Source organism: Megalops cyprinoides, chromosome 8 (genome assembly GCF_013368585.1).
Source record: "Megalops cyprinoides isolate fMegCyp1 chromosome 8, fMegCyp1.pri, whole genome shotgun sequence".
NCBI classification, from domain to species: domain Eukaryota; kingdom Metazoa; phylum Chordata; class Actinopteri; order Elopiformes; family Megalopidae; genus Megalops; species Megalops cyprinoides.
This window is the reverse complement of record NC_050590.1, coordinates 22,095,442-22,106,466: the sequence shown is the minus strand read 5'-3', so window position 1 is coordinate 22,106,466 and position 11,025 is coordinate 22,095,442. Positions and strand designations below refer to the sequence as shown.

Below are 11,025 nucleotides of genomic sequence, written 5' to 3'. Positions count from 1 at the left end.
AGATTCTAAATGACCAGATATTCAACTCAACTATTGTCCTCACTTGCTTGTCGAAACTCCCTTTAGCAGCTGCAGGTTTCCGGTGCTGTCTGTGCTGCTACGCTTAAAATCAAAATGTAAAATATTCTGCTTTAGACCATGCACTTTCAAGAATATTAATAACTAGCCTGAATCGCTTAGATAATGGTGTAAACAAAGCTTTTCATGTTAAGTTGAGCACAATATCATGCTATATTGAATGTCTGTGCTGTAAAGAACGTCATGACAAGATATTACCGCGCCGGAAGTGCGTGTGTTGAACGATGATGTGTTACAATGACCACAGCACCGTGGTAGTGATCAATCGGCTACTTTAAAAATATAACGGTCAGGTAGATGTCAAGAACAGTTGCTTGAAACCTGGTGGCACGATAATACGGGTGAACTTTTTGTGGAAATATGGCGGTATGTTGTGCTAAAAAAAAAAAAACCTATAACAGACTGACAGCAATATAGCTAATAAGACTAGTCTAGCTAGCTAGAATTTGTGGATACTAGCGAGCATCTTCTAATCAAATTCATCATTATTTCTGGCAAAATGTACACTATCTAGCTAGTTTGTTAGGTAAATGAGTCCAGATTCACGCTCATATAACTAATTTTATGGGAAACCAATAGCCGGTGTGTAGCTAGCTGTCACTCTTAGTTTACCATAAATGGGTAGGCTTGAATGTATTACTTAGTTTGCGATCTGACAGTTAGCTAGCTAGCTAGTTAACTACCTAGATGGTTAATTTTGCATACTCGGCTGGATGTTGTATTTATTGTAGTTTTAAATGCAGCTTGTCAGTGATATTAAGCGTCGTTTGAGGTTTTTTTTTTTCATTTATACAGCCAAAATGCAAGGTTGGTACCAAAGGAAAGAAGCAGATCTACGAGGAGAACACGGCAACTCTAAAGTTCTATACCAGAGTCATTCTTGGAGCAAATGTAAGACAGCCATTTTTGTTTTCCTCGCGTTTACGACTTCTTTTGTCTTGCACCATGCTATATTATCGATTTGTCCATTTGAAGATATGAAATTGAAAACTCCATACTGGATATTCTGTATGTTTCATGAAAATCGTTGATTGACATTTAAGAGGCTTTTCCTATGGATTTTGACTTGACCTAAAATTAATATGCCTAATCTCGGTTGGCAGGCCATATTCGCTGCTGTAAACCTCGTTCTCTTCTACAGTTCATCAACATTTTGGACATGGGTAAGGTTTGTTTCAAGTATGCATGCTCTCCTAATTCAGGGAAATATGGAACCTTTGTGTTTCCACTTAATAGGTATAGAGTTACTACTAAAGGGAATATGTCTGTATTTTATTGGGTCTAAAGTTTTTTCTGTTTATACCATATTCTTGCAGCTCTTGCTGATGTTTGCGCTGGTAGTTTACGTGGGAAGCTACCGGTCGATGTCGGCAATGGCCAAACCCGTATTTGCAGATGACGGCACCCTCCTGGACGGTGGGATAGATCTGAACATGGAACAAGGGATGTCAGAGTGAGTGTTGAGTCCACACCTGGGTGCCAGGTGAGCAGCACCTGCTCTCTCCTGCATTGTCTACAGTCTGTATTCAAGGTTTAGCTTAATTTGTAATAGATATATATGACGAGCCTGTACTCTGTATCTGTTATCTAATCTGAGGTTTATTGCAAACAGTACGTTTTGGTACAGATTTGCTTGAATACATTTGAAAATTGTTACAGTTGTCTGTCTGAAATGAGGAGTGCTGAGACAATTATTTTAAAATAATTATATGTTGGAAATAGATAAGTTGTGGAAACACATTAGATATGACTGTTTATATCAGGGATTTCATACTCATTCCCTGGAGTGTTGTATGTATGATGTGTATGATGTCAAGCCACTTCTCCCCAGGAAGGGGAATTACACTCAATAATTAATATATGGTGTTTCTTATTTCTGGAAAAGCTTTTCAGCTGAATCCAGCATGCATGTACTGACATGTAATTGCTGTTCATGTATCTCTGAGGTGGTCCTCTTGGCTTGTAAAAAATATACATATTTTAGACTTTTGATATATAGACTTTTGATGAATACGGCTAATTTCAGTGTTAAAATTATTACCCTTGGCAAGGTCAGTGTTTTTACCTGGTTAGGTTGTACTGTAATGGAGCTTAATAACATTCTGTGTCATCCAATATTTAATGGTATTAACACAATCCAGTATAGTGTCAGTAGCAGCTGATGTATCAAATTTTGGAATCTTCAACAATAACAGCTAAACTAAACCCAAGGTTAGGAGTTAATTGTCTCGGAAGAAAAAGTGAAAGTGGAAGCATGTAAAAGAGTCGAACACCATCAATGTCTGGTGCCTTGTGCTTTTACCAGTAGTGACTAACATTTATTGTTGTTTTCTCTTAATTCAGACACTTGAAAGATGTCATCCTGCTCACTGCGATTGTTCAGGTCCTCAGCACAATATCATTTTACTTCTGGTACCTGTGGCTCCTGGTAAGACATGGTTTAACATCAGCTGTGCTGCATGGTTATTTTAACCATTATAAATTTTTTTTCTGTGTTTTTTTTTCACTTCTTTAAAGTTGTGTGTCTCACTCCCTCTGCTTTCCTTGTGACAGGCCCCTGCCCGGGCGCTGTACTTGCTTTGGGTGAACTTTCTGGGCCCCTGGTTTACAGCTGAGACCCCATCTGCTCCTGAGGAGGTAAATGAGAAGAAACAGAGACGACAGGAGCGAAGACAGATGAAGAGATTCTAACCTGGTCTCTAACAGATTATATATTCAAAATGTTATATTGAATTATTCTGTAAAAAAATCTTTATGCTTGCTGGGTTAGAAATTGCAGAGGCACAGAGCTTAGAAAAAACATGCTGTAACTTCTCAGTCTGTCACCATGGACAACTGATAAAACAAAGTGTTTTGGATGCTGCATTTCTGTGTTCTGTAAGGATATCTTCTCTATTCCTGATGGCACAATGATGGACAAACACTTTTTCAACTGAAAACAAATATTCAGTTGAGAAAAATGTTAATGGAAGTGAATGATCTTGTGAGATTATATTTAGTAATTCTCAGTAGAGTAAGTGTTCACATGTGTGAGCACTAAATATGTCTTTATGAAATGTCATACCCTGTTGAATATCCCATGGAGTCACCCTTTTTGGGTGAGTTTACCCTCTTCCTAATGCCAAGAGTAACCACAGCAAACACAGATGTTAAAATTTATATTTATTAATGCCAGGGGCAACTGTGACGCAAAGGTATACAAAGGAGAGACATGGTACCATAGGTTAAGTTTTCCTGTGTGTTAATTTTAGGACTATCCATCCACTTACCTGAAATCAAATTTCAGTTACAGAAGCCTTTAATCACTGGAATTGCTGATAATGGAATACTGGGTTTAGGATTTACTCAGATTTAAATGATGATATTTTTGAATTGGATAAAAGGTAATATCCCACATTAAGCAAAATCTGACAGGAAAATAATTTTTAGTACAGTAAGACTAACTTCATGTTCTCATTCTATAAAAGTTGTCTTCTTCAATACATGTCGTTAACTTTAATACAAGATAAAACACGGGGCACTATATTCTCTAATGCTGACAATACGCAATGCCATAAGTTCACATTACTCAAGATACTGTACTTTGTTTAGCAGTAATATAATTGTTGCTGTTAATGCTAAATGACTACTTCTGTTAAACTACTAAAAGTAGATCTGTGGCGATATCTTGGTGCAAAAATCCTTGTTTGGTATTTGTAGATCTGTATAAATTGATTCTGAAATGTCTACCAACATAGGTTGTGCTCATGCATATGGCTTTGCACACAGGATGGCTGCACTACCCATCAAACATGAACACCCGCACTTGTAAATTGTTGTCAGATATTCTACTTCTAATTAGTTCTCTTATTTTAAAGTTATCATTCAAACAGAAGCCTAGCTAGTGTGTTCTGTTTTGAAGTGTAATTTCCTTCCTTTGGTATATGTGCAGAAACTGAAAATGGGAAGTCTCTGATAAAACTAATTTTATGGCATTAGATATGTTTACAGTTCCTTGCCTGTTCGGAACACCTTTTATGGATTTGGCCTGTGGATAATGCAAAGTGTATTTGCCACCATCCTTGACAAGAATTTGCATGATATTAGAGTTCTGTGGAGCTTCTTTCCTGCCAGAGTGTCTTCATGTTACCAGAGTATGTCTTAACGTATATAAAAATAAAACATCTTTTTCCAAAACAAACCCTCCACTTTCTATACATTTCGATGTGGTATTTGGAAAAACAAGTATTTTACAATGAGGAGATCACAAAAGTAGACTCCCTGATTCAGGTTTATTCCTGTGAAGCTGCAAGCATGTTAATTGTATCCTGGAATGTGTTTTGGCTGCCTGATAACAACAGGCTGAAAGGGCTATGCTGATTAACTCACCTTCTCATATGGGGTGCATAACACAAAAAACACAACCTAGTACAGTGAACACATTTAGCTGACTGCTGTACTGTCTCATTGATTTGTGATAAGCAGTGAAAAAGACTTGGTAAGGATACATCTATGTGTAGCATGACTATAAAAAGTAAAATATCTGAATGTCTCCAACGAAGTATCTTTGGCACATAAATATGAAAGCTGATATTTGGTTATCTTGCACAAATTATCTCCCTTGCACATTCGCAGATGTTACTGTCAGACTGTACTATTGAGTTATTTTGTGAGTCTAAAACTTTACTGTCGCGTAGCCTGCTGTATCATGGAGGTCTGTGACCAGGAATCAGCAGGTGGAGAGCTGCAGGAGATGCTTTCTTTGTAGTTTGCTGAGAAATAAACAGTCATCAAAACTTTACACATTCATTTTTATTGTGTTAGCAAACCTGCCAGCTATCAAAGTATGGGTAAGAAAAAAAAAAAAAACAGAAGTACACCTAGAGGATAACAGTTGAAATGGCAGAGCTATGTTAGCCAGTTGGTTAAGAAATCAGTCTCAGCATTGTCTCTGGCAGGCGGTGTATCTATTGCACCACCTGAAGACAGTGCTGTAAAAGCGCAATTGGTATTGTGAGTAAGCATTGGCCAAATGCATTTATCTAAAATGTCATTACCAAGACACAGAAATATGTTTAGTCATTAGGGATAAGTTATAAAGCATGAGATAAAAACGTGATCGGAATGTTGTTTAATCGTTATTTTATGTTTTACATTACTGTAAACTGAACTAAAACTTACACAGGATATGCACCTGTGCTTGCGCACTAAGGCTTATAAAATACAGATGGAGCAATCGTATGGTCGCGTGCAGGCCTGCCGCTCAGTCAGAATCAAAGCAAGAACTCACTGCCGGGATTTATGAGGAGCGGATTCAGAACGAGGTTAAACGGAAGTACAATTGAGTCTAAAACGGAAGAGTTTTCTCCATAGTACTGCTGAAATGTTACTGCAGTAAGTTTGTGACTTATGATAAAATGTTCCAACAAGACGAAAATACTCACTTAACAGTGCAGACCTCATTTGCACATGCGCGTTTCGGGGATATTTTTCCTCATCAAACTAGTGCAACTATGCATCAGAATACATCGACGTAGCTAAAACGGTTAGCTCGTGGCGATAACCCGGAAGTTTTTAAGTCGCGGTTCCGCAACTGATGCTACTTTCAAGTTGCAAGGTAACGATATGACTCTTCTAACATAGTTGAATTGAGAGAATATTTTTAACTAGCAACTGTTTTAGCCAAATTATTAGCTAACAACGTTCACATAAAAACGCAGGAAGATATACGGAAATTTGTACAAGCAAATATGTATTACGTTAAGCCGCGCCGCAACTAGCTGATAGCCGTAACTGTACAGGGCAATGCAGGACGTTTTTAAAAACTTGGAAGGCACCGCACAGTTGTTGGCTGTGGCCCAGAGCGAGTTTGTCTCATGTTGGGATGACCGTGCTGTGGAAAGAGCTTTTCAATGGACAGGTTACTGTGAGCACATTCACACCAGGTTTAATGAAAACCAAGACATCAGAAAAGCCCTGGAAAATAGACTACAGATGATTAACGAACGACTGAGAACCACGTTTATGGAATACCGAGATTTGACTTTTTCTGATCTGGCACAGTGTCAGAGCATATTACTCATGAATCTGCTGAAGAATCCAGCAATTTCCAGCTCGGTGGCTAAACTACTTTTTGACAGGTGCAGACCTTGCATGACAGCTGGAGCACGGCAGAGTAAACAGTCAGTTTTTGATCACCTTGCAGAACTTCTTAGATACACATCTGCCGCCAGACTCCTCTCTCACCATTGGAAATTAAGAAACTGTGCCCTAACATCAGACCCTGAAACCGAGACGCAGGGAGTCTTGCTGACGGAACGTTTGCTGAGGTTACTCTCCCGTGATGATTCTAAACGTCGCGCGGAGGAGCTATTGGACAGTATCCTGCAGGATTCCCAAGACGCAATGGACTACATGTCTAGAATTTTGGTACTGGCTATTTTGCGGGATGCACGCAGTACAGATGTCACAGACTTCATGCTGAATTGGTTGCAAAACAAACATTGTCTTCTTCAAAACATGTGTCTCACTTTGCCGGTGTCTCAGCTTACAGTGTTAGCCCAGCAATCTGTTGAATTCAGGGAGTCGTATTCTGGCATTTTGAAAGACTGGGCTTCTTCTCTTCAGTTTGACGTAAATGAAGGGGAGTGGGTTCAGAAGGACGCCACTGGCGTTTCTTTTACGACGCTAGTTGATCATTTTCGTTCGTTACTAGAGGGATGTCCATCATTGAAAGAGCACACAGAGCTAAACCTGATAACACTGAAGTCAGCTGATGGGGACTTCGACGCGAGAGGTTTGAGCGTGTGGGGCGATCTCCTCCGCAAACTAAAAAGATGAACTTGATGTTGATTTTCCTCCATTGTTTGACCGTATACTTGTACATATAGATGAGAAGACAAAATTAAATAAAACTATACATTTTGCACCCGAGTAGAAATGCACGTTTTTCGATCAGCATAAGTTGCAGTATGGCAAAATACTGAGAAATGTGGCAACAGTATATATTTATGTTAATACAGCACAAAGTTTTGTTATTTACGGCACATGCATGGGCTACAGTGATGCATGGACAACAATGATGTGTTGAGAAACTAGTTAAGTGTATTTGTAAAATTTGTGTCCAAACGCAGTATGACCAGGCCCAGCACTGTGGGGTGCTTTGCACCCCCAGACGGTCCCCAGTGCACCCCCAGCTCCTTATATCCTGATGTACAGCAATTATGACTTTTTGTGCACCCCCATGGACTGCAATTGCAATTGTGTTTTCTCCTGGTGCTGAGCCTGGGCATGACACAGTGCTGTTCTGTGATTTTCATGGCCTAAGGTTCCTACCATTAAAAGGTAATAATTTATTTGAAAATTTCAAATTGTTGAATAAACAATGACTGTATATCTCAACAACAGCAACATGCCAAGTTACTCACTTACAAATCATGTATTCTCCATGTCAGCACATATACATTTTCAAAAATGGCAATGACAATCAAATCCTTGATTTTTATGAGGCCAGTTTTAAGATAAAAAAATGTACCCTCGTTATCTCACGCACACTGAAGAGGTGGTATTCAAATTAATGCTGCTCTGTGTTTCCTCTAGTATTCCAAGTAGTTTGGCCTTATGCTTTGTTATTTTGCTAACTAAACATCGTGTGCTTTCCTCAATGTTCTGAGCAAAGTAGCTAGTGCTGAACATGGTCAGTTTCTTAGAAATGACTAGATTCTTGCTGAAAAAAAACAGTAGTTTGAAAGGAAAACTGCTGTTTGCAAAGAGGATCCTAGATTAACTGTTGGAGGCAGTACATATTCAGAGTTGAGTACATTTAAAAACCTTTGCTCCTTTCCAATAAATAATTAATACTTACATAGTCTTCTTCATGATTAAAAAGAAACGTATTTCTTATTGCTGATTTCATTTTCAGTAACAGTAGTTTCAGAACCATTGTGTATAATACTTCATACATAGTTCAACTATCATCCTTAATGGTACTCTGTATTTTAAACTATTCATGTGGACTTGACACCTCCAGCAGAATAGATAATTGGATTACGTTCCATCAGTTATAAAACAAGAAATTATATTTTTCACATCCATTTGGCACTGAATGTATCCAAATTTATGTAGTTATTACTTGCCTCTGTAGTTCCTTTGACACCAGACAACCTTAATTGCAGTGAAATGCACCAAGGTTTAATTTGATGATCTGTGGAATGGATGGTTAGGAATGGCAGTCAGCCAGCTAAAGTGTGGGTTCCCTCACTGGTCTCTCAGTGTAGGTGCATCTCCAGTTTTCCTCCTTTGTGGGCATAGTTTTTGCCATGAAAAATTCAGTCACAGACAAAGGTAAGATAGCTGCCTTTGTATGAACCTCTATCTGAAGTCTCCTTCCACCTAGTGGTTCTACCAAACGTCGATCTGAGTGGCGGTGGCTTCGGCAGGCAAAAGTGCCCCAGAACTCCTGACGAAACCGACGACCCACAAAACAGCTGAAGAAGGGGTTGACACAGGTGTTGAGGCTGCACAGGCACATTTCCAAGGCAAAGGCCAGGTCTGCGGGCTTCCAAGCCACCGGGTTCCCAGGATAAATAGCACGTATGACAATGGCTGCATTGCGGGTCAGGTGGTAGGGCAGGTATAACAAGGTGAACAGGACCAGCACAGCACTCAGCACCTGGGTAAGGCGTCGCTTCCTACAGTGCCGGTAGGGAAAGGTCTGGCGGGCACGCAGCTCCCTCACACTGCACACACAGCAGTAACAGATGGCAGTGAAGGGCAGCAGGAAGCCTGTGCAGGAGCAGCAAAGGGAAAAGGGCAGGCTCTCACCAGTGTCCTCCAGGAACACGTACAGTGTGCAGATAGTGCGGTTGCCCAGGGGGCAGTGCTGGGTCAGGCTCATTTCTACCACTGGGTAGCTGAACACCACAGTGACCACCCAGATGGCAGCACACAGCAGGCAAACCTGACGCCTGCCCATCAGGGAGAGGGCACGCAGTGGGTGCACGATGGCCAGGTAGCGATCCACACTGATGCAGGTGACAAAGAAGATGCTAAGGTAGAAATAGTTATGGTACAGCAAACGAACTGCCTTGCAGAATGGTTGGCCAAGGCTCCAGCGTACCCCATCAAGGTGGTATTGCACCAGGAAGGGTAGGGCCAACAGCCAGGAGGCATCTGCTAGTGCAAGGTTGAAGAGGAAAAAACTGCTGCGGGTCCAGCGCTTGAGGCGGTGGGAGAAGACCCAGAGGGACAGCACATTGAGAGGCAGCCCCAACAGCAGCACTACCAGAAAGAAGGCTGGGAGTATGTAGAGCTGCATCACTAGCATGGTTCTATGTCCCGGGGAATACAGCTCACAGAAGGCAAGTTCTGGGGGCTGCAGGGTAAAGCAAATTTCCCTAAATTCACTCACCAAAACACTCCCCTGGTTAAAAACTTTTCCCACATTAACAATACATGTTTCTACCACATCCAAAGAAAAGGATTTAGGGCATTACTGAATCTGTCAATCCATTATTATGTACTTTCATAGAAAATGGAGACATTTTTGTAATTTTACAAATTTTACCACAGCAAACAATATTTAAGCCAGATGCAATAATTCCAAATAATTTCATAAAACTATGACAAACATTTTTTTTTGCAATTTCACATTAAAAATTTAAGTCATAGTCTCTCCCTGCTTTGGCATAAAATCATTTTATATATTTTGTATTTTTCAGTCAAATTTTACCATTACTCCTGACAGTTTAAGGGAACTAGACATTGGGAAATCAGCTTGAAACATATGTTTGAAAACATGTTTCCAATGTTTTGAATAAAACAGAAGTCAAATTGATTTGTAAGACTATAATAAAGTAAAAATAATCCTTATTAGACTTAAAATTAGTTCACATTGGTCAGCTTCTCAACTTTAAGTATCTCTTTACATAAAATGGCCAAAGTCAAAAGTGGTCACACTTACCTGTACTTGGTTGTTGCCCATCTCTGAAGATGTGTTTTCTCCAGTGTTGGAGCTGGCAATGTGTAATGAAGGAAATGGTGAGCTTGCTTGCAACACGGTCCTGAATTCCTGGGTAGTGAGCACGCCTGTGTGCTTGCACAAATATGCTTTGCAGCAGTGTTTCTCAACCCTTTTCATTGAGGGAGTAGTGTTTTCATTCCACCTGAGCTCTCAGTGAATAAGGAGTACAACAGATATTCCACTTACTATACAAAAACATAAATGTTTTTGTATAGTAATATATCTTCTTTGAAAACATTTTTTGAAAGTCTGAAAATTTCCAATCATAATAAAAAAACCTAAGGCATGCAAGACTGTCTTGAGGCATTCTGTACATTCAAGTGTGTAAAATGTCAAGTGTGTGTTTGTTTTAGCATCCACGGCACTGTAAACAAACACATCTGTATAGTTTGGCTAGCTGGAGTTCCTTTTTAATTGTGTAAATTTTACAAAAAATTACATATGCTTATACTGTAATTATACACTCCAAAGTGAGGTTGAAGGTGGCCACCATAACACCCTGACAAAGGGATTAAACCATGGGAATGTAATAACTGTACCCTTTATTTACTTTAAACAAAAAAGGGTCAATTCATTACTGATGCATCAGAAAACAAAAGAGAATAAATACATCAACACAGTTTTAATGTGTAAACATAAGATATGTCAAACCCTATTTTACAATAAATATATACATTCAGTTAAACACACTGTAAAGTTTGATTTTTAAGCTTGAAGTTGAAATTACTGGATATAAAGGTAATGCATCTACAGTGGAAGGTGATTTAGTAAATTATGCAAACAGTAAAAATTACACAAATGTACTTTCAGATAATTTAAATGCATTTCCTAATGAGGGAATTACTAACAGGTGTAATACCCAATTTTTCCAGTCCAAATAATCAATTGTCATCTTACCTCAAAAAATTGATAAAACAGTGTAATAAGACCAATTAGATGGGCAAGTT

The 11,025-nt window shown here is 39.3% G+C and overlaps 3 protein-coding genes across 3 annotated transcripts; 2 read left to right on the top strand and 1 right to left on the bottom strand.

The window, feature by feature from the left end:
• The first annotated feature begins 295 nt into the window (after positions 1–295).
• tmem208 (transmembrane protein 208) lies at positions 296–4,221 on the top strand. The gene is made up of 6 exons (XM_036535360.1): positions 296–444; positions 874–969; positions 1,182–1,241; positions 1,395–1,531; positions 2,422–2,506; positions 2,632–4,221. Exons 1-6 carry the CDS (start codon positions 439–441, stop codon positions 2,767–2,769), a joined length of 522 nt encoding a protein of 173 aa, XP_036391253.1. The 5' UTR covers positions 296–438; the 3' UTR covers positions 2,770–4,221.
• A 1,408-nt stretch (positions 4,222–5,629) lies between these two features.
• Positions 5,630–7,293, top strand: fancf (FA complementation group F). The gene has a single exon (XM_036534640.1). The coding sequence runs from the start codon at positions 5,863–5,865 to the stop codon at positions 6,895–6,897; it is 1,035 nt and encodes a 344-aa protein (XP_036390533.1). The 5' UTR covers positions 5,630–5,862; the 3' UTR covers positions 6,898–7,293.
• Positions 7,294–8,296: 1,003 nt separating this feature from the next.
• On the bottom strand, positions 8,297–9,382 carry LOC118781627 (P2Y purinoceptor 3-like). The gene has a single exon (XM_036534638.1). The coding sequence runs from the start codon at positions 9,380–9,382 to the stop codon at positions 8,297–8,299; it is 1,086 nt and encodes a 361-aa protein (XP_036390531.1).
• Positions 9,383–11,025: the final 1,643 nt, after the last annotated feature.